This window comes from Primulina eburnea, unplaced genomic scaffold (genome assembly GCF_022965805.1).
Source record: "Primulina eburnea isolate SZY01 unplaced genomic scaffold, ASM2296580v1 ctg822_ERROPOS1000000+, whole genome shotgun sequence".
NCBI classification, from domain to species: Eukaryota; Viridiplantae; Streptophyta; class Magnoliopsida; order Lamiales; family Gesneriaceae; genus Primulina; species Primulina eburnea.
This window is the reverse complement of record NW_027331592.1, coordinates 126,248-148,448: the sequence shown is the minus strand read 5'-3', so window position 1 is coordinate 148,448 and position 22,201 is coordinate 126,248. Positions and strand designations below refer to the sequence as shown.

General features: G+C 32.9%; 4 protein-coding genes across 5 annotated transcripts; 1 reads left to right on the top strand and 3 right to left on the bottom strand.

The window, feature by feature from the left end:
• Positions 1–139: 139 nt before the first annotated feature.
• LOC140822445 (rho GTPase-activating protein 1-like) lies at positions 140–3,144 on the bottom strand. The gene is made up of 5 exons (XM_073183217.1): positions 2,512–3,144; positions 1,689–1,809; positions 1,466–1,585; positions 944–1,174; positions 140–826 (listed from the first exon to the last, which is right to left on the bottom strand). Exons 1-5 carry the CDS (start codon positions 2,901–2,903, stop codon positions 287–289), a joined length of 1,404 nt encoding a protein of 467 aa, XP_073039318.1. The 5' UTR covers positions 2,904–3,144; the 3' UTR covers positions 140–286.
• Positions 3,145–6,271: 3,127 nt separating this feature from the next.
• LOC140822432 (probable small nuclear ribonucleoprotein G) lies at positions 6,272–7,615 on the bottom strand. Of its 2 annotated transcripts, none has more exons than XM_073183203.1 (4): positions 7,462–7,615; positions 7,332–7,368; positions 6,647–6,763; positions 6,272–6,544 (listed from the first exon to the last, which is right to left on the bottom strand). In XM_073183203.1, the coding sequence occupies exons 1-4, from the start codon at positions 7,494–7,496 to the stop codon at positions 6,482–6,484; spliced, it is 252 nt and encodes an 83-aa protein (XP_073039304.1). In that variant the 5' UTR covers positions 7,497–7,615; the 3' UTR covers positions 6,272–6,481. The 2 variants fall into 2 exon arrangements, with proteins under 2 accessions (XP_073039304.1, XP_073039305.1); XM_073183204.1 differs by having other exon boundaries at positions 6,647–6,768; positions 7,346–7,368.
• Positions 7,616–12,739: 5,124 nt separating this feature from the next.
• LOC140822439 (caffeoylshikimate esterase-like) lies at positions 12,740–14,911 on the top strand. Its single transcript, XM_073183211.1, has 8 exons — positions 12,740–12,907; positions 13,010–13,042; positions 13,161–13,287; positions 13,363–13,509; positions 13,646–13,776; positions 13,878–14,015; positions 14,276–14,374; positions 14,557–14,911. The coding sequence occupies exons 1-8, from the start codon at positions 12,905–12,907 to the stop codon at positions 14,830–14,832; spliced, it is 954 nt and encodes a 317-aa protein (XP_073039312.1). The 5' UTR covers positions 12,740–12,904; the 3' UTR covers positions 14,833–14,911.
• Positions 14,912–17,215: 2,304 nt separating this feature from the next.
• LOC140822438 (uncharacterized) lies at positions 17,216–19,436 on the bottom strand. The gene is made up of 3 exons (XM_073183210.1): positions 18,598–19,436; positions 17,778–17,951; positions 17,216–17,633 (listed from the first exon to the last, which is right to left on the bottom strand). The coding sequence occupies exons 1-2, from the start codon at positions 19,363–19,365 to the stop codon at positions 17,826–17,828; spliced, it is 894 nt and encodes a 297-aa protein (XP_073039311.1). The 5' UTR covers positions 19,366–19,436; the 3' UTR covers positions 17,216–17,633; positions 17,778–17,825.
• Positions 19,437–22,201: the final 2,765 nt, after the last annotated feature.

The following is a 22,201-nucleotide window of genomic DNA, read 5'->3' as shown; positions in this document are numbered from 1 at the left end:
CACGTCACTCTGTGCATCCAACACAAAGGATCTCCACTTACTTGCTTTTCAACTCCCAACCAAAATTGTAAGATCCTGAGTTTAGCTTGATCCTCATCGTGCTCTACTGAAATCGTTGCCTGAGTCGAGTTGATCCAACTTGAATTTTTGAACATTTTAAAATTTTTAATACAGGCAAGAATGTGTCGGAAGTTAAATACAAAGCTGAACAATGCATTCATCCAAATACAAATTAAATACAAAGCACGAGATTCTCTCTTTTTCTCTGCCTACTATTCCAAGAATTTCACCTCCAAGATTCCACCCTTTCGGCTCGTGAATTTAAGCGGCTAGTAATGCTTAATTCCTTGCTTTTTGTAGCAGGTTTTCTGGACTCTTTCTTCACATTATTGGATTTTCTTTCCGTCCTCCGACTCTTTTGTTGAGTTCTTCCATTAGCAAAAGCATCTTTTTCACCGTCAAGTCTATTTGCAGAAAGATTATCAGACGCGTCAGTTAGCATGCTCTCAACAGAACCAAGGAAACAATTGGCTGAATTGCTAGTTTCTGGCTTGGTTGGGGACGTAGAATTAGCATAGCAGTTTTTGTCTGACAATGGTTCTTTGCCAACACGAAGTTGTTCATCCTGATCACTCACTTCGTTGACTTCAAGAATTACACGTCCCAACGAGCCCTGATGGGCATCTTCATCTGGAGGCTTCAAATTCAGTGCACGACCAGCATCTGGTACCGAATCTTCTCTTGCTCTCAATGTTTTCATGACGAGAGTTTTGAGGAAATTCATGACTTGGACCACATACATCAATGCTGTCAAAGGATCAGACATCTGTAGGTAACATATAATTGTGAGGTTTGGATCCCAGTACTAAATAGATTGCACCAGTTAAGAGGGACAAATAACAAAGAGCATAAATAGCCCATCTATCAATTTTTTCTTGCTTACGTGAGTCATATTGGGTGCGAAAACCATGGCAATGTTCCGTGCATTCATTTTGTTGAGATATTCGAGCTGAGCAACATCAGCCATCAGGTTAATTGCCCAGTCCAGTAGTGCTTCTTCCGTTGGAGGAAGGAGACTAACAAGATGAGTGCACTCGTCTTCTGATTGAGCCAGTATCACCTGTTCTGGGGAAAGGGAGTCCAATATTGCTCTAGGGAGTTCTCTAAACCAAGCCTAAATAGCAGCAGCGCTAAGAATTAATGACATCTGATAAACTACAAACTCGATATTTTCATAAATACATGAACGAACTGATTTAAGACACACAAATAAATAGACATGGAGGGATTGGTTCCTGTGCCTTTAACACATAAGGAAACAAAAAGAAAGAGACAAAGAAAGAAAGAAAGAAAAGCACGATTCCCAGATGTATTGGTATTTAAAATTGGGGATTAGATTCAGCTCGATCTCGTTTAAAATTTTATAAAACGGAACATAAAAGCAAACAAAATGAAGGATTGGCACCTTAATCAGGCCTCCTAAACAATGCACATCAATGTTTTCTGGAATCATCCCATTATTTAATTGTTCCCGGACATACTCTTCCTGGCCATTCTCCGCATTAATCCTGAAGATTCCTTCCGACTGCGAAAATTGGTGGAGAACAAGCAGATGTATCTCAAAACAAAAAATATAACACTTTCTCCAATTTTCCATGTATACCAATATACAGAGGGAAACGAAATACCTGCAAGCCACCTTGCGAGTACAAGCGTCTTTGCATCATCAAAAGTATAGTTGGAACACAATTACCTCTGGTGTCAAAAGACAGCTGCATTGACTCCGTCGAAACTCCAAAAACTCTTGTACTGTACAAAGTGATATTAAACTAAAGTCGATCCGATATAAGAATCACTCTCTTCTTTTGTCTTGTTGGTATAATTAATAAATCCCATCACTTGTACAATATACTATCAGAATACATTCAAGGACGACCGGAGAAAATAGTCCACTGTCTCCCTTAGCTTGTTACTATTTTCTTTGGAAAACAAAGAAATTCATAAAGGAGGCATTAAAAACACAACTTTGTAACGATGCAATAGTGTTTGATTTCCAACTACTCAATCAGATGTTCCATTTTAACTGGAAAAGATAGTCACGATGTTATGTGAATGGCTCATCTAAATTACAGCAGGATTTGCCAATTTGCAAAGTCGTAACTTTGGGAATTGGTATACCATGATCCCTTACTGAACCATTCAGACCAAACACTGAGAGATTCTATAATTCCATGCTTTGCACATTAACTGCAAGTAAAAAATTTATCAACAACCAGTTGTAACAAATACAAGGAAAGAAGTTGCAGATAGAGCATTTAAAGCTTTTACCCAATTCACCGATATAATTTCCCAAAAAGAGACAAAAAATGCAACGATTTACATCAAGAAACATAATTAAAAATTAACAGAATACCATCTTGTAGAAACAAATGGCACGCATGAAACAACCAAAACATGAAATTCAAGAAAATCGAATATCATTATGCAAAGAGAAAATGGAAAAGGACTGACCTAGCACTAGGTGGCCTTCTCGGAACTTCAGGTTCAAACTCAACCGGGAGACCAAGAAACCCATCAAACCTGTCAAAAGTAACATGAGCAACATGTCTCACATTGGTAGGCACCCCAATCTCCATTAGCTGTTCTTCAAGCTCACAGCTTGTGCTTCGACAACCCACCAAAGATTTCCTGAAAACAGTCACCAAAACTGCCAGAACAGAGAGCTGATCCCCCCTCCCTTCTTCTACTCCGAGTATTTGCGTACCAGTATTATAGCTATAATTACAATTATTTCTCCCGTACAAAGCTACAGGGTTAAGAAAGGTTTGTTGGGGTAAAGCATCATTGTTTGTAGGTGCTACACATGTAATGGAGGTTGAGTGTGAAGGCAGTGTCACTGTCATTTTTTAACCTTTTTCGATAGCAACCGCGTGTACGGTGTGTTTCAAGATTGGATTTTTATCGGCTGAAATTGAATGGATTTGTTAGGTGTGGGGGGGTTTCTGGTCAGGTCTTGTCTTTACTGAGGGATCGGTTGGTGGAGGAGCAGAAAGACGAGAAATGGGGAAGTTTCTTGGTATACAAATACCGTAGGGTGTCAATGCTTGAGAATTTGGTTAGAGTAGAGTTCGATTCAAGAAAAGATATGTGGAAGGTGAGGATTGTACATCATCATCATCATCTCCCTTTTTTCTTTCCATTCTTTTTTCTAAAAAAAACTTATTTATATATTTCTCATGGTTTCGGTATTCTAAAGGAATGAAATAATGATTATTGAAACTTAACTTAAATCTTCCGTAAATCTTACCAGATAATTGGTCATCAATATTGGCAAATATTCTTGTCATGTTCTTAATTTCTTGTTATAACACTAAGCTAAATTAATGGCCTAGTTATTTTATATTATATTAGGCAATCCCATTTTTCAAATTTACAAAAACTCGGGTGAGATTGTCTCATTAGTCAATTTTGTGAGATGAATTTTTTATTTGAGTCACTAACAAAAAGTGTTATTTTTGTGTCAAAAGTATTTTTTTATTATAAAAATAAACATTATTGACTTATCTCACGAATAAAGATATATGCAAGAATCAAGATATGACTATCTTCACGTGATATTATAAAGAAAAGCAAAAACTTGTGTGAGACGGTCTCACGGGTCATATTTGTGAGACAGATCTCTTATTTGGGTCATCCATGAAAAAGTATTACTTTTTATGCTAAGAGTATTACTTTTTATTGTGAATATGGGTAGGGTTGACCCGTCTCACGGATTAAGATCCGTGAGACGGTATCACATGAGACCTACTCATAAAGAAAACAAAAACAAAATGGGGCGCTAATTATGTTTTCAATATGCGCATGATATAATTAGTAATGTAGTATTTGTAAATTAGCTTTCGCTTTGTCTAAGGACACCATATCTATGTGCAGAGATTTGACTTAAAATTGAATACGATTCTTGCACAATGGAAGATGGAACGATGATGCACCAAAAAAATGTCCATAATTTCAAACAAAACAATTTCCATTCATAATAATCGTTTAAATGGGACTATATTATTCCTATAATTTAAATTAGACATGAATATTGAAAAATTTATACATGTAAAGAGTCGTATATTAGTACAAAACATGGAGATCCTATCGGCGGGACATGTCGCAATGCGCCAAAGTAGCTGTTTAATTACAATAATTGTTGGAGTTGTTGGGCTATAATGCAATGTCAATGGTGCGTGTGTGTGTTTTAAATGGAGTAGTTGAACCCATAGCTGTTGTATTTACAAGTTCAATAAGTGCCAATAAGCAAATAGGGTCCATTTGAGAGTTAAGGATGCCTACTTGAAGTTAATTAGTTTATTTATATATAGAACATGTTTCTTGTGAGACGATTTTATGAATTTTTATCTGTGAGACGGTCAACTCTATCGATATTCACAATAATAAGTAATACTCTTAGCATAAAATATAACATTTTTTCATAGATGACCCAAATAAGATATACGTCTCACAAAATACGACATGTTAGACCGTCTCATATATATATATATATATGTATATATATATACTTACACTATATATATACATATATATATATATGTATATATATATATATGTATATATATATATATATATATATATATATATATATATATATATATATATATATAGTGTAAGTACACTATTAAAGAGCAAATACTTACAATTTATACGAATGAATATGACGGTTTGAATAGTCTTAAGTCCAGGATACTTAGATGCACCACAAAAATTAAAAATGAGATTTGTTACATTAAAACTTTGTGGGGGAAAAAACAAAACTATATCCATATCTCAAGAAAAAATGACATTTCATTATTTTAACTTTTATATGACTTGTAGATATTGGTTCATGTAATAAAAGTCAAAAGCATGTTTGATTAATTTATCATTTCATGCCTAGTTAGAATGAAAAAAATTTAAAATATAAATATTATAAAAATTTTAAGTGTAAAAATATGTAACATCTAGTGTTAAAATCAATATACGGCTTAAACATTTATTAGGTGCTGAATGATCGGTCACGTCTCAATTTTTAGAAAGATGATATGTCTGGACATTGTTAAAAAATTGGTCGTCTAAACTGCTTAATCGTCACCTATGCAACTCAAAATCCGCCTAATTTTATATATATATATATTAAATATAAAATTGTTCAACGTGATTGCCAATCATTTTGCATCGGATAAAGATAAGAAATTTATCATTTATTTTGACATTGAATCCGATATAGAGAAATTATTGGATAAATACGAAGACTAACAAAAAAAAATAATTTAGCTGGAAAAAAAAAACCGTCTTTTAAGTGCTGCTTAGAAACTAAATGGTGATCGTTCACCTACCATCTTTCCAAACACTAATTAAAACGGAGACAGCATTAAAAAAGCGGTTTTTTCAATTTTTTTTATTTTTATTATTTCTCCTGTCCATCTTTACAACGACTATTTGCGTGTTTTTTTTAAGACAGATGGAAAATGATGGAGTAAAGCAAAAGAACCCCAAAAAGATATGTATGTTTTCCACCTTGTATACGTTGTGAAATCCCATCGACACATTTAACAAAATTTAAACTCCGATTGGCGCTCCAAGTAAAATAATATAAAAAAAAAAGAAACAAAATACGATTTCCACGCTGTACAAGAAAATCTCATCACTTTACGATGTACAACGTTAACATAGAGATTATTTCCATCCCATGAATTTTTCAGAGGAAATTCGAAAACGCTTGGAAATTTTGTTCGAAAATATACATTGAAGTTTAGTGAAGCATAATACAATGGATGATCCCCGTCACGGTGTTGCCTCATTCACCTACAATGTTGTATTGATGCAATTCAATTTATGGTTTTAAATAGTTTTAGTTTCTATAAAAAACAATTATAAAATTATGATGTAAAACACAGTACTAGTGCGTTCACTGTGGCTTTAATTTCAAGTTTGTTTAGTTAACATAATTTGATTTATGATAATCCCTACTTATTAAAAAGTAACTCGTATAATTAGACACGTTGTTTTAATTATTCAAATTAATTAAATACAAAAATCATAAATAAAATAGTCATGTAATTAAAAAACTCAATGTGTATAAAGTAAACAAGAAATATGTATGAACCCTCTCGACCTGTCGAATATACTTTTATATTTAGTGCAAAAATTGCGTATTTTAGTACAATACTACCTAAGTCGATATAGGTCGGAGATGACCTAGCTACTTTTTCATCCTTTGAAATGATTCTAAGCAAGCAGAATTACCCATTAACTCTCAGACTGAAGCCACCTAGTCAATTCATACCGCAAGGTAACAAATATGAAACAAGCTACCAGATTCAAGAAGGATACTATGAAATACATGGAACACATAAAGAACACAACAATTTCAGTATCCAAGATGACCAATTTATCACTACAACGAAGATCTACTTAGTGCATTCCAAATATACAGTCATTGTGGTCGGGCAACCGGCTCAAGGGCTTCAACAGTAACCACACTATTTCCTCTGATAACCTACAACAGGCAGCAAAACGTAACACAAAACAGTAAGTTCGACATCCTTCGAGTCGTGACAGGAAATGAACGATTCAAAAAATCGGGACTTGAAGGACTTACCACCATGCCAATATCGGTTTTCTCATCTCCATTCACTTCAACAGTGTTGTCTATTACCAGGTTCATAAACTGATCGAAACCACGAAGGGTTCCGACCACTGTACGATTGGCATTCAGCTTTACTGCAACAGTTCACAGTTCATCAGATACAGGGAATGGAAATTAACATTACTCTTGACAAGGACCGATAATATCTAGAGCACAGGAAATTTTTACGCAACACAAAATAGCAAAGGCTCGCGCTAATCATGACATCATATGATGCCATTTTACACAGATTGCACCAACCATAAATGGTGTTTATGCTAGAAACTGACTATACCAACATTCAAGATGTTCAAATTTTCGAATCCTGAAATCAAAGTTCATACTTCTAGTTATTTCTATCAACACATATAAATTTTACAAAACCGAGCGAGTATCATACAAAATCCAGCAGTTTCTTCCAACCCATTTGAAATTCAATAACTTTAGTTAGATGGTGTGTGCCTCTGCCTGATGTCTCCCAAAAATTGACTGATCGAATTAATCATACACGCATATCATAAATTGAATGCACGAAATCCAAGTATGGTAAAATATGAAACAATGATTATATTTTAAAAAACGATTATGTAACAGAGACCATTGCTTCTATAAAACTATATTGATAAAAATACCCTAATCTGAAACTAACAAGATGAACAATTGGGCACTTACTCTGTAGCTTCTTGTCCATGTACCTGCCCGTCAATCGAGAAATAGACAGATTAATTTACAAGAAATACGAAGAACTAATAAGATATTGCGGTAAATTCTAAATTCAAGCCCCTTACTTCTTGAGGTCTGGGGGTTGACCTGATCTGCTCATGGCGAAACACAAACACAGAACAAGAGTAATGCGGGATTAGCTTGTCGCTGTTGGAAACCCTAACCAGTGTGAGTAGGATTGAAGATTCAAATTCGATCGTAGCGGCCCCTACAATGGGCTGGGCCTTTGTTCGGACTCAAAAAATTAAACGGGTTATTCTGAGATGAGTTATCCATCGAGCTTTTTTACCCGAATTCTTCAAAAATTGGAAATAGAAAATTGAGATTTTACTTTAGTAAGTTTGTTTGTTTTAGTCTTATAATTTGTTAAATTTTGATTTTTATATAGTAACTTGAAATTTTTTGCTTTGAAAATTTTTTACCCGAAACAACTAAATCAATCGAAATATACATTGATTCTATTATACAGGACGTATATAGAGATAATAAAGCTTATTACTCAATTTAAAATTAATGTGATAAAAAAAGACATAAAAATAAAGCAATATAACTTTCAATATTTCAAAAAGAAAGGAAAAAAATTCGTCGTTCCCTTTTATTTTTGTTAATATATATTTTAATATGTGTAATATAATTATATTTTTACTTCATAAATCACGTATGATACAATCAATATCAAATAAACTGTATTAGATAGGTTTAGTTGTTTCGGATTAAAAAAAAAAAACCAAATTATTGTATGAAATCAAATCTTCGACAAATTACAAGACTAAAACAAAAAAATACTCGAATTAGAAAGTTTTGAGGATATGAATGGATAAACGTCCTGCCCAAATGGTAGGAATGTATACTATCATGGAATAAGTGTTATCATCTTAAGGGAGAACCAAGCATCTAAATGAGAAGGCAAAAACTTGTGTGAGACGGTCTCACGGGTCGTATTTGTGAGACGGATCTTTTATTTGGGTCATCCATGAAAAAATATTACTTTTTATGCCAAAAGTATTACTTTTTATTGTGAATATGGATAGGATTTACCCGTCTCACAGATTAATATCCGTGAGACGCTCTCACATGAGACCCACTCAAATGAGAATGAGGTTAAGAATCCCTATTCTTTTGTTACTTCATTTTCATGTATCAATCACCCATTTTTTTCGCACATCTCCCTCGAATTACATAATGAAACCTCATTGAATGTTAACATTAACTATAGATAGTTTCCAAAAAAAACATAAAGGTAAGGTTTTATCAAAGTTGAAATTGGAGATCACTTCCTTATTAGCAATGAAAAATTAAGGTTTTGAACATATTCGACCCGTGAAGGGAAGACGTTCGAACAACTGAAATTTTGACCAATCACTAACACACTTTTTTTTTTTTTTTGGAAAAAAGACGGATTTGCTGCAATTTTAGCTCAAATGAGTTTCTTACAATCAAATTTCTAACTTAGTATGTTGTCTGAAATTTGTGATCTTTTGATGTCATACATGTTATTAGTCCGCGTCAATACTAACACTTTCGATTAAAAAAAAACGCGAAAAACAAAAACAAAATTGTGATAATTATTCGAAAGAATGGCTAAAAGAAGAAATAGATGGATAAAAAAATCGAGACATTACAGATTCTATCGTATCTCCATGTGATCCAACAAATCAATATCAAATTTATAGCAATCCTTGCACATTTTATTTGATCAATCTCCCTATCGTTTCCTCTGTTTTCCGATTTTCAATTTCCCTTATAAAAATATTTGATTTCATTTGTAGTGACATAATTTGTATTCATGTCATTTACAAAGTTATGTTCCTGAATTTATGTTGTATTTGAATGAAATAATTTGATTTGGAGAAAAGATCGCGTTTAGGTCATTGACCATATATATGTAACTCAAATTCATGTCAATTTATTGAATAGGTCTCATATGAGACCGTCTCACGGATCTCAATCTGTGAGACGGGTCAACCCTACCCATATTCACCATAAAAAGTAATACTCTTAGCATAAAAAGCAATACTTTTTCATAGATTACCCAAATAAAGATCCGTCTCACAAAATATGATCCGTGAGACCGTCTCACACAAGTTTTTGCCCAATTTATTTTACTAAACTAATAAAAGAGAGATTTGAAGATCACCCGATATAAATTTATCAAAGCAATAAGATACATTAACAAAGCCAATATATTGTTCAAATACATTATATGGAAATCGAGTTAAAATCTCAATTTATTATTCAAATCAAGACCCAAATCATTTGATTTTATTATGAGGAATTAGAGTTTTGCAGTTATTTATTTCGTAATGCATTGGTAAATTGGTATTTCGCAAAGACATAAACTTATGTGAAACGGTCTCACTGGTCGTATTTTGTGAGAGAGATATCTTATTTGGATCATCCATGAAAAAATATTATTTTTTATACTAAGAGTATTAATTTTTATTGTGAATATCGGTAATGTTGACACGTCTCACATATAAATATTCGTGAGACGGTCTCACAAGATATCTACTATTTGACAATCCCACAAAAATTCGGGAAGACTTCATTTGTTGGAATCAATCTATTCTTTTAATAATAATATTGATGATGAAATAAGAACCAAGAGATATGGGTGCCAATGGAATTTCCCACCACCATACGTACCCAAACTTTCTAATAATGGAAAGATGACTGCTGCTTTCCCCCTACAATATTGCTTATAGCCACGTGCACTACAAATTTAACTTAACGTAAGACTTTGTTTTCTACGTCACACTCTCCTTAAATGAAGTTACTTGTTCGGGGTGAGCATTGGATCGGTTCGATTTATAATAAAAACTCGAATCAAAATACCAATATTTTCGATTTTGTAAATTTACAAACCAAATCAAAACAATCAGACCTAGGTTTCGGTGTGGCTTGGTTCGATTTTTTTAAAAAAATAACTTTTTTGATTATTTGTAAACATAATTTAAAATTTCTAAACTAGTTATTACACAAACATAAATATCAATATGCCTATAATTATTAAATAATCTAACATTATATATGTATGATAATTACATTAAGAATTTCGTGTCAAAATATTTAATTGCTCAAAATGAATTAGTTCAGCTTTAAAAAAAAAAGTATTTCAGCTTCAAACTTTGCAATAGCGGAAAGATGATTGCTGCTCGTCCCCTACAATATTGTTTACAGCCACATGTACATTATACATTTCAATTTAACAATCACAAAAAATATATGAGACAATCTCATGAGTTAATTTTTTGAGATGTATATTTTATTCGACTCAGTCACGAAAAAATATTATTTTTTATGCCAAAAATATTTTTTTTATTATAAATATGAACAATGTTAACATGTCTCATGAATAAAGATATGCAAGACCATCTCATAAGAAACATATTCATTGACAATTTGTTGCTCGCTGGACACCAAACATCCATGATCTTTTGTCGATCATAATAATGTATTTGTTTGGTGCATTCCTACTATAAAATTAGGCATCCCGACTTAATAAATTATGGTATTAATTAATCAGAATGTGTTGATTAACAGACATATTACAACTTTAGATATATATATCTCCCCAACATATTACTCTAATTGGACATTAGGTTGTATTAATTGCTTCTGTTTATGAACTAATTAAAATTTTAAATTAAATTTTTTTTTATGATTTTATCCTTCTGTGTGCACTAGGTAAACCATTATATTAACGCAATATTCAATGAACGAAACTAGACAAGTAAATCACATTGAGCAAGAACTCAATAAAAGACTCATAAGATAAAGTGTTGTTAGGAAAAATCAATTCAAACATATGACTATCGGCAAAAGCCTATCTACTACACTAACTCAAACACACGTGACGTGCTTCTTAATTAAGTGGACAACTCACCGTTGGTTTATTTTAGTATTTGCTTTTAGAAAAAAGGAAAATTTGTCATAATTTTTTCAAAATTGTTGCATGGTCACAATCACAACATACGAGGATGGCTACGTGCTCATTCGACGTATTATGAATCGTCATTTCCTAAATTCATCGCATTTGTTTATTTTTCTCTTGAAACAAACTCTTCGGTTCTCAGGGGTATTTTCTCGGCAAATAAGTGGATTGCAGACGGTAATCTTGGAGGTTTTGTCCAACAAATACTTCCAAAACTCGATAATAACTCAAGATTTTTTTCCCAATATAAAGCCACAAATTAAAGACGTACAATTAGCTAGATGTTATGTGATCTAAGGTAATTAAATTAATTGAAATGGAAAAACTATTAACTTTAATCATAAGTAGTGAAAACAATCGATAACCATTCAACGAGATAATTCTAACGTAAATATATTCTTATTAAACTCGATTTGTTTTTTTTCCTTTACTTTCAAATATATCCATAAGACGGGTCGATACAATTTATATCTAAAAGAAAAAAGCTAATTCTCTTAATTGAGATTAAAAAAATATTTTTTACGAGTTCGGTTAGATAGGAATTTTGTCTCACAAAATTGACTCGTAGAATAATTTCATAAGAGTTTTTGTGATTGATTAAAATACGGAAGAAAAGGCAAAAACTTGTGTGAGACGGTCTCAGGGATCGTATTTGTGAGACGGATCTCTTATTTGGGTTATCCATGAAAAAATACTATTTTTTATGCTAATAGTATTACATTTTATTGTGAATATGGGTAGGGTTGACCCGTCTCACAGATTAAGATCCGTGAGACGGTCTCACATTTGATCCACTCGGAAGAAAAATAGTTGATATTGATATTTTGAAAGAACAGCAGCCTAATGTTTGTTTTAGGTGGAAAAGACCTATTCTACCGGGAAAAGAATCAACCATATCTTTTGTGTGCATATATATTTATCTAAAAATATTGATCCCATGTCTAAATCAGAGGGATTAAATGAGATTATCCAAGTATAATATAGATATATAACTAATGAAATTCGAGTTGTTATTTGGTCAAATATAGTATAGCATAAACTTTAATATCAGATCTTGTCACTTATATAATATTTACGCTAACTTAGCATTTTAGAACAGAATTACCTATAATAATATATATAATTTTAATATTTTTATTTAACCTCAATTTTTAATTTGAAATCTTTCTTAAAATATATATAAACAAAATTTAACACATATTGAAAATGTTTAGCACAGAGGACAAAGATCACAAGGAAAACTGTTGCTTTCAGCTGACTAAACTCCAAAATCCAAACCAGAGATGAGATATATGAATGACTCCAAATCTCCAATATATCTTATAAATTAATATACTTATCCTTGTATATATTTTTATTATATCCCACTAATCACATGCATTTAAAATTCTATTTGTATAAATAAGATATAATCTTCCATCCACAACATATTCTCTTTTTTATATATATACAGATATAGTACTGCACCAAAATAATCTTTGAGCCATTGTATTTCTTCTTAAACCATAACCAAAACTAACGATCTTTAAATTCTTTTTTCAAGAATATATACAATAACCCATTGATTCTTATACATGGTGAGTGATTTGTTAGTATTCTCTCTTTTCTGAAACTTCAATTCAATAATTAAAAAACATTCGATCTTGATATAAATTATTCATGTCATGGATTTTTCGCAGGAGAATCAAGAAAACACTGTCAAATGTGAAGAGGCAAGCACATTTATCTCTTCTTGTTGATAATATCATCATTTTTATGTTGGTGGATTGTATTTATTTTGGACTAATTAAACTTATATATATTTGTAACTTTTTTTTTTTTAAAGAACAGGAATACATAGTGAATTCACGTGGAATCAAGGTTTTTACATGCAGATGGTTTCCTGCAAACGACCAATCCAAGGCTTTAGTTTTCTTGTGCCATGGATATGGCATGGAGTGCAGCATCTCCATGAGAGGTCGAACCTAAAATTAATAACTAAATTATTAATCCGTAATGTATCGTGAAATCGATTTTTATGGATCTGGAACAGACTGCGCCTCTCGACTTGTTAAGGCCGGATATGAAGTTCATGGCATAGATTGCGAAGGCCACGGAAAGTCATCGGGACTGTTAGGTTTAGTATCCGACTTTGATAATCTCGTCGACGATCTTTCCGAACACTTCACTAATATTTGTGGTATGATACCTTAGTTTAAATCTATATATATCTTTTGTTTCCGCCATTATGTATTGTCTCGAGGCAAAATTGCAACTTCATAATCAGTCTTAAAATGATATTAAATTAATTTTATTATATTTAAATTTGACTGCAGAAATGAGAGAAAATAGGAAAACTACGAGGATTTTGATGGGAGAATCAATGGGAGGGGCTATGGCTCTACGTCTTCACAGGAAGAAGCCAGATTATTGGGACGGTGCCATTTTGATTGCTCCAATGTGTAAGGTATGGGAGGAAACTTAGCAATCGAAATTTGAAGAGATTGGACTTTATTTTCTTCATATATAAGACTTTAGGATTATAATGAATTTAAATAAACAACACAGATAGCAGATGACATGAAACCAAATCCTGTGGTTATCAAGATATTGACCTCGCTTTCCCGAATCATTCCTACTTGGAAACTCACGCCTACTCCAGATGTAGTCGACCTTGCCTTCAGGGACCCCAAAGTCAGGAAAGAGGTAAATCACGTCATTTTTCTATCTACCTCCTCTGCAATAGGTATTTACGTACGTCTCTTTCTCAAGTGACACACCTACTTTTTTTTAATGTTTTTTTTGATAATTTTTTCACGTAATAGATGTTGATTTCGCATATTTTCCAAAGTTGTTACGGGCAATTAGCCAAATCAGTCGTTGCTAGGTTTTTATAAAAAAAAATTAGAAGTATATTAAAACTTGAGTATGGCTTTTAAAATTATGACATTTGGCACCAATGGCAGGTCAGAACCAATAGGTACACATACAAAGGCCGGCCTCGTCTTCAAACTAGCTACCAACTTTACACGGCCAGCTTGGATTTGGAGAAAAGACTTGAAGAGGTGTTCATAGATATACAGATATCTCCGATCGGATTAAATTTGTTAACTAACCCAATTCTGAATACAAATTTATTACATAGAAAAAAAGATGGGTTTATGCGCCAAGAACTTATTTTTAAACTACCAAAATAGAAGCGAAACATATTTTTTAGCTCATATGTTGCCGGTTTCACCTGCGACAGGTTTCATTGCCATTCTTAGTTCTGCACGGGGAAGATGATAAGGTGACGGATCCATCCGTAAGCAAAGTCTTGTACGAGTCGGCTCGCGCCGTGGACAAGACCTTCAAGCTGTATCCGGGAATGTGGCATTCCTTGTCATATGGCGAGCTTCCGGAAAATCTCGACACCGTGTTTTCGGACATCCTCGAGTGGTTGGAGATGAGGTGCTTTGCCCGGACTGCCAAATGGGAAGAACAACAAAAACGTGCTAATGATCAACTCAACTGCAGTACTTGATCTCAAATAAATTTTCTCTCATGTAACGGGATAATCAAACTTTTCGTTCATTTATATATTATTATGATTTTATTTGTTACATGTGCTATAATTGAGCATTATTATATTATAATGATCATATCTATTTCTTCATAGAAGCTTTCGATTTTCATGTTGCCAAAAACTTATGTGAGACTGTCTTACGGGTTGTATTTGTGAGACGAATCTCTTATTTGGGTCACCCATGAAAAAGTATTACTTTTTATTGTGAATATGAGTAGGATTGACCCGTCTCACAGATTATGATCCGTGAGACGGTCTCACATGAAACTCACTCTTTAATGTTTATATTGTTTTCAGTTATAAATGAACATTATCTATTCTATTTTATAAAAGCTCGGGCTAATATAACTATTTTGGTGTGTCAAATTCACTAAGACTCGACCCAAGAAATCGACGGGGGATTACTTGAACTTCTTGGTTCGTTTTCTGGTATTCCTTTCCTGCTTTTGGTTCTTAGGTTTTGATTTGTGTTTGTGTTGGGAAAAAAACATTATTTTATTGGATTTTGAATGAAAGTCAATTGTGGCTCATTAAATGGGAGTGACATTGGCTCTCCGGTGCTTTAGTTAATTGCAAGATTAAATTGCACGATTTAGAAGCCTATAAATAGAAGCCTCGTTTCTGCAATCAAATAAAAAACAACCCAAAGATCTTTGAAGTTCATATTAGTGTATTTGTCCAGATTTTGTTCTCAATCAGGGATTTTAAATAGTATTCTAAAGTTCGTTGTTTCTTTTGAGTTGGAATACCACTATCGCAAAAAAAAAAAAAAAATTGTTGTAACTTGGGATACGATTATCACATATCATCAACATCAAATGTGAGAAAAATTCGTAAATAAAGCTTCTCTTTTGTCTCGATTTCAACCAAAATTCTGTTCATTTTAAATTATGATGCAACATGAGTTGAGAAGAAGTTTGTTCAGATATGATACATTTATTGGTCTCACGTGCGGAAATTTGAGATAATAAATATGAAAATAAAAAATAAATTGGACACCGAGATTTACGTAGAAAACTTCTAAAAAGTATTAAGGTAACCACGGACAAGATGAAAAAAATTCTACTATAATATTTTACGGTATACATCTCACTGACTGTATTTCCAAATAGAGCACACACTCTCTTAATACAAGAGAGCAGAACACCTCACAAATGTTATAGAACTAAACACTCAAATTCTATAAGATAATAGAAATTCGATTAAGGAATGATTTCAGAATGAGGGGAAGAACTCTATTTATAAAACACATTGTCCATGTGAAGATTTAACGCGTATTCTTATTTTCAACAAAACTCAACGTGTCGTCCTACCACCAATCATTCATTCAATTCAGTTTCTCCACATGTATTTAATTCATTTTGCCGACAACCAATACACCCAATTGTGGGTTATTAAATGCTAGCATATTTTCTCCTTCATTCTGCATATATATTTTACCATTGGAATTAGGATTTCAATGATCTATTTAATTGACAAAATATTGGTAAAACCGTTATGTAAAATTAATTCATTTTGGAAGCTCCTTAAAAAAAAGGCAAAAACTTGTGTGACGGTCTCACGGCTCGTATTTGTGAGACAAATCTCTTATTTGTGTCATCCATGAAAAAGTATTATTTTTTATGCTAAGAATATTACTTTTTATTGTGAATATGAGTAAGGTTGACCCGTCTCACAGATTCGGATCCGTGAGACGGTCTCACACGAGACCCACTCAAAAAAAATAGTTACCAAAATAAATTTTATGAAACATTTTTTTTAAAAAAAGATATCCTCAAGCTCAAATACACTCGGGGTAAATAAATTATACTATTAATTAAATATATATTTGTAACTACAGTTGGTCACCAAACATATATTTACTAGAATAACCTCTTCTTTCCCAACTATTGCATTTTCTTATTTTCCTTAACTAATAAATAAATTATCAAATATAAAATTATGTTATTTTTCTAAAATAATATATAAACGTACCTACTAAATTTCAAAATTCAATCACTTGAAAAGTTATAATTACTTTTTCACTTTTACCCTTTTACGAATCAAACATGTATACAGTTTTTAGAAACTTTTTTTTTCTTATTTATAAAATTTCAAGATCTTACAAAATGAAAGTACTGGCCAAAATTTAAATTTTCTATTCTTTATTAAGAATTTTTTATTATTATTTATTAAGGAATTTTGTATAAAAATATAATATTTAGTGCACATGACCACGAGTGCTTAGTTTATGTAAAGCCATGTATAGGACAACAGCACGACGTTCAGCGCCTAATCTTCGTGGCCAGCCATTTCGATTCTCGCATCTTAATCACTCTCTTCGATCAACATCCGTCTCATGCGATCAACAAGCTCATTCATCTGTGCCCTCGAATGCAATGGTGATGGATAAACACAAGCACAATCCAATTCTCCATCACGATTAATCATGTCAAATATAGCGACAGAAGGGCCAATTCCATGTGCAGAAGCACACCCCATGTAGCACTCCACTCCAAGCTCTTGCTGCAGTTCGCTGAAATCCTCAGATACCGGATCCTCGAACACTGAAATGAAAGAAGTTCTGAGGGAAGATGATGTCGTTAGGCCCGGGTTTTCCATGGCTTTGCACATAAGATAATTTATATCAGATAAGTCTGCCAAATGTTTATTGCTCTTCTTATGATCGACTAAGTTGGAGTAGATCCTTTGGGCCAAATCCCAGAAATTTTCGTTCCCTTTTATGGTTTGTACGTCAAGGATTGCAGATTGGTAGAATCCTGAATTGTTTAACCGGATTTAGACAAGATCTTATATTATTTATGATATTCCACATGTTTTCATGACCAATTCGATTATATTTAATACTTAAGCAGGTGAGTATATATATATATATATATATATATATATATATATATCTTTACCAAAATGATCAGTTGAAACAGCTGGTTCAAGACCGGAGCGGCAATCGATTAGAGTAACCATTCCATATATTTTTTCTCTAGTTCACGATCACGTTGAAATTTAGTAGAATGGGCGGCGATCAATCCCGCGGCTGCAAGCGCTCCACACAGCTTAATCCTCCTAGATTTGCAGGCCTATACAGAATTTGTACAAGTCAACACAATGAAGCAGTGTTGTACAAAACTGGTGATATAAAGGCCTTTGCTTTATATCTTTTTTATAAAGTTTGGCGAGGGAAAACTACACTACTCATGTGGGATGAAAAGTCGATCTAGTTTTTTCGGGTTTATGTATTCATTGACAACACTAAATTTTGAAGCTTCAAACATGGGGATTTATCAGTTACCTAAATTTTTCTTTACCTCTGAATTTTATATTTATAATTCTTTAATTTCAAATTTTATACCTGCACATCCAAACCCTATAAGTGTGGTTTTTTTGTTACAACTTAGAATAACTAGTTATAAATATTATTACAGAGGTAGAGCATTTAGAACACGAAACAACCACATTGAACAGTCAACTGATCAAAGATGATTATCAAATTTAGGGAATTCTGAGCATTCGAAAACATAATGAAAGTGTATATGAAAGGTTGTAGTTATAGGCAGATTACAAATGTACTAAAATAATTTTTAGATCGAAAATTGTTATGAAGTGAAGAGAAGAGTATCTTCTTTATCATTTGAAATGATTAAAAATTACCAATGTTCCATACTTGATAAAATAGTATGGGAGTCAAATTTTTCGAGTTGCTGCTAAAAATAAAAATCGACTTACATCAATAATTCGGGAGGTGTCTTCTGAACTAAGTTGCAGTCTCACAACCTCGGAAAATCTGGGCTTCTGAGCATTTATGAACCCTAAATTCGTCAGTCTTAATGTATTTAAAGAATACCCAAACAATGTCTTCCCACGACCCCAAATCGTCTTTTTTCCCATCCCATTTGGAACAAGACTCTCAATGCTCGAACTACCCTCCCCGTCACCCTTCTCTACCCCTCCACCCTGTCGACTCTCCTCCATCATCGCTCTGAGAAACGACACACCCGTGGTCCGGTCGCAAAAAGCGGCATGTAGCTTCATCACAACCACTGCCTTCGTTCCGGACAATGTGTACACGCTCGAGAAAAGTACTTCAATCCCATTGCATGGGAATGAATAAGGATCAACCCATCTGTTGTCATTCAACTCGTGTTCTAATATTAGATGAAAATGGGAAAGGCCAGAGTTTTGATTGGTCTGTAGGGTTTGGACTATCTGTGAAGTTGACGAAGAGTCGTGAAAATTAATCTTAACATGGGGACTACTTGGTATGTGGAATGAGTACTCTTTTCTGGTGGGATTGAAGCGGAGTTTGGAGCGGAGAAGAGGGTGAGAAATTTGAAGTTCGTAGATTGTCTTTTGCAGGGATGCGACTTCTGAAGGTGATCTGTCGGCGATTTGAAGTGCTAACACGGTATTACCTGTGCCCGACGATACCGCGCGGCACCAAGCGTACTCTGTGTCGCTGAGATTTCGGGATTTCGGATAGTTGGGGCTGGTCATTTTAGTTAGCTACTAACCTGCGGCTAGGCTGTGGGTGTTTTGAGCTAGGAAACGAGGAAGATGATTGGATCTATGCTCATTGTTAACCGTGCATGCAAATTGTTTTGGAGTTGAAGTTTTATCTAGCAACTTAAATAAATAGCTAAATGTCTTGTGTGCATGACTGGGCCGGACAATAAGAATAAATCGTGTGGTGTACAAATTTGATTTTGCATTTTAGTTTTGACATGATATTGACTTCCGTGTTCTAACATTCACGGATTATATATGCCAACGATTCCAGGAAAAAGCAAACACATTTATATATATATATATATATAGGCAAAAACTTGTGTGAGACGGTCTCACGGGTCGTATTTGTGATACGGATCTCTTATTTGGGTCACCCATGAAAAAGTATTACTTTTTATGCTAAGAGTATTACTTTTTATTGTGAATATGGGTAGGATTGACCCGTCTCATGGATTATGACCCGTGAGACGGTCTCACATGAGACTCACTCATATATATATATATATATATATATATATATATATATATATATATATATATATATATATATATATATAAGTGGCGGAACCAGAAATATGGCTCTGTCCGGGCTAGAATTTTAAACTCTACAATCTTTTAATATTTTAAATTGATCTACCCGGACTAATATCATATTATTCCAAAATTTATATATAATTTTTTTAAAAAAAAATTGTGCCACCCGGGCTCACAAGAGTGTGCCTCCGCCCCTGTATTTTCTGATATATATTAAGTTAATTAATTTATTTTTTAATAGATGAATGACATGAAAAATGGGTGTTTTACTTTTATTTTCTTTATGTTGCTGCGCATAATTAATAATACTCGGATGACCTTTTACTTTCTCAAATCTAAATTTGAGAAAATAACTTATTTTGTTCCATTTGCCGTTCTAATGTTATATTTCTGATCTATCATGTTTTCAAAGTTTGATTATGGTACATTAAATTTGATTTTTTTGCATTCGTTCCTATTTTGTCGGATTAATGACGTGACAATTGAAAATACTGAAATGAAATAAAAAATTGCTGAATTATCCGATATCACATCAACAAAAAGTCCAAAATAGCCAAAAATTAAAATTTAGTACACCAATTAATCCAAACTTTAAAAATTTAATGTATCAAAACCAAAATAAGACGAATAAGTGAATCAAAAAGTTAACCTTAACCCCATTTTATTTTAATTGCATGTTGTGCAACAGCGCTGTGGTGCATGTGCGTGCGGTCACGACTGAATAACATGGATTAAGGGGCAGAGTACTCAAAGTTACGATAAATTAGGTCGCCGGCCCCATGCATGTTCAACTATTCTAAGAAAACCATTGCAGGTAAATTGAACCTTAACGGGGCAATATGAATTGTGTTAGTCCGAAATGATTCAAATTACACAAAAATTTTGTGAAACGATATCACTAGTTAATTTCATTAGACAAATATTTTATTTGCGGTCAAAAATATTTTGCCTCACAAGTCACACATTTGGATGGATATGTATCTATTAATCGTTTAATTGTTTGTCCAAATTCATTTCCAAAATCTGAACATGGCGCTATCACGCAAGGAAAAAAACGTGCTTACATTGAATAAGATGAGGATCACAAATTGGCTTATTATATTCGTGAATATGAAACCAAAGATACGTACTGATATTTTGGCAGCATTACGAGTAACTCCTCAACCTGGAGAACATCAAAAAAACATGATGTCTCCCTTGTCACGCTCACCCGTGAATCATTCGGAAACTTGAAAGAAGCTTTTTAAGCCCTTAAAGAGTCAGTTTGGATTTACTAGTTTTTCTTCTTAAAATATTTTTTTTTAATAAAAAAAGTGATTTAATAGTTTTAGAGTGAGCTCATGTGAGACCGTCTTACGGATCAACCCTACCCATATTCACAATAAAAAGTAATACTTTTTCATGGGTGACCCAAATAAGAGATCCGTCTCAAAAGTACGATCCGTAAGACCATCTCACACGAGTTTTTGCTATAGTTTTATACGTGTTTGGATAAAAGAACTAATTGAGTTAAAATAAATGCTTTTTAAAAGCCCAAATTTATAAATTTTAAGTATTTTTCTAAATAACTCATATTAAGAAAAAAAACATTTTCATCTATTTATCCAGACACAAAACTATTAAAAAATTTACTTAAAAAAACATTTTTTAAAAAAAACAATATCTTAGGCAAAATATTTTTAAATCCAAACGCACTTTTAAAATTTTAAAACAGGATAATTTGTTTTTATCAATACATCCAAAACACGAAAACGACTTCGTTTTGTTTATAAATTAAATTTCAACTCACCAATTAGCATGCCTAATTTTCATTTCGGTCAAAAATTTGTCCAGTATAGAATTATATATTATATACATATTTTAATTGACGATTGACCCCACTAGATCAACACCGAGTATTTTCACGACTTTTTAGTTTCATCCATCTTTAAATTGATCCAAGTTAAGTATGCTCGACATTCACAGTTTTTAAATTTATGAACTTTCAAAAAAATATACATCTTGTTAGTACGAGTAATATTCATTTAAACGCTCATAACTATAAATTTTGATATCTCGGTATTATTATAACGTGATATCGGTCTTTTATGTTCTCCTTCGCCTAGGAATAACACTATATCTATACTATCTCATTGTACGGACGAGCACTCGTCGCGTTGTCCTTTCCACCAATCATTCATTCAATTCAATTTCATAGTTTAATTCATTGTGCCGACAACCATCTCAATTTGTAAAGCAATGGCAATTTTTCCATAAATGTTGTATCAGAGTCCACCTCTTTCTGCCGGGT

Bases quoted from the DNA above. Each gene is read 5' to 3' on its own strand.
- LOC140822445 (XM_073183217.1), bottom strand. From the start codon at position 2,903: ATGACAGTGACACTGCCTTCACACTCAACCTCCATTACATGTGTAGCA. The intron at 1,586-1,688 runs GTATTTCGTTTC...CAATTTTCGCAG, and splicing joins ACTCGCAAGGTGGCTTGCAG to TCGGAAGGAATCTTCAGGAT. The intron at 827-943 runs GTAAGCAAGAAA...TGTTACCTACAG, and splicing joins TCGCACCCAATATGACTCAC to ATGTCTGATCCTTTGACAGC.
- LOC140822432 (XM_073183203.1), bottom strand. From the start codon at position 7,496: ATGAGCAGATCAGGTCAACCCCCAGACCTCAAGAA. The intron at 6,764-7,331 runs GTTCATCTTGTT...GTTGCAGTAAAG, and splicing joins TACAGAGTAAGTGCCCAATT to CTGAATGCCAATCGTACAGT. The intron at 6,545-6,646 runs GTAAGTCCTTCA...TGCCTGTTGTAG, and splicing joins AAACCGATATTGGCATGGTG to GTTATCAGAGGAAATAGTGT.
- LOC140822439 (XM_073183211.1), top strand. The intron at 13,043-13,160 runs GCAAGCACATTT...TTTAAAGAACAG, and splicing joins ACACTGTCAAATGTGAAGAG to GAATACATAGTGAATTCACG. The intron at 13,288-13,362 runs GTCGAACCTAAA...GATCTGGAACAG, and splicing joins GTGCAGCATCTCCATGAGAG to ACTGCGCCTCTCGACTTGTT.
- LOC140822438 (XM_073183210.1), bottom strand. From the start codon at position 19,365: ATGACCAGCCCCAACTATCCGAAATCCCGAAATCTCAGCGACACAGAG. The intron at 17,952-18,597 runs GTAAGTCGATTT...AATTCTGTATAG, and splicing joins ACACCTCCCGAATTATTGAT to GCCTGCAAATCTAGGAGGAT.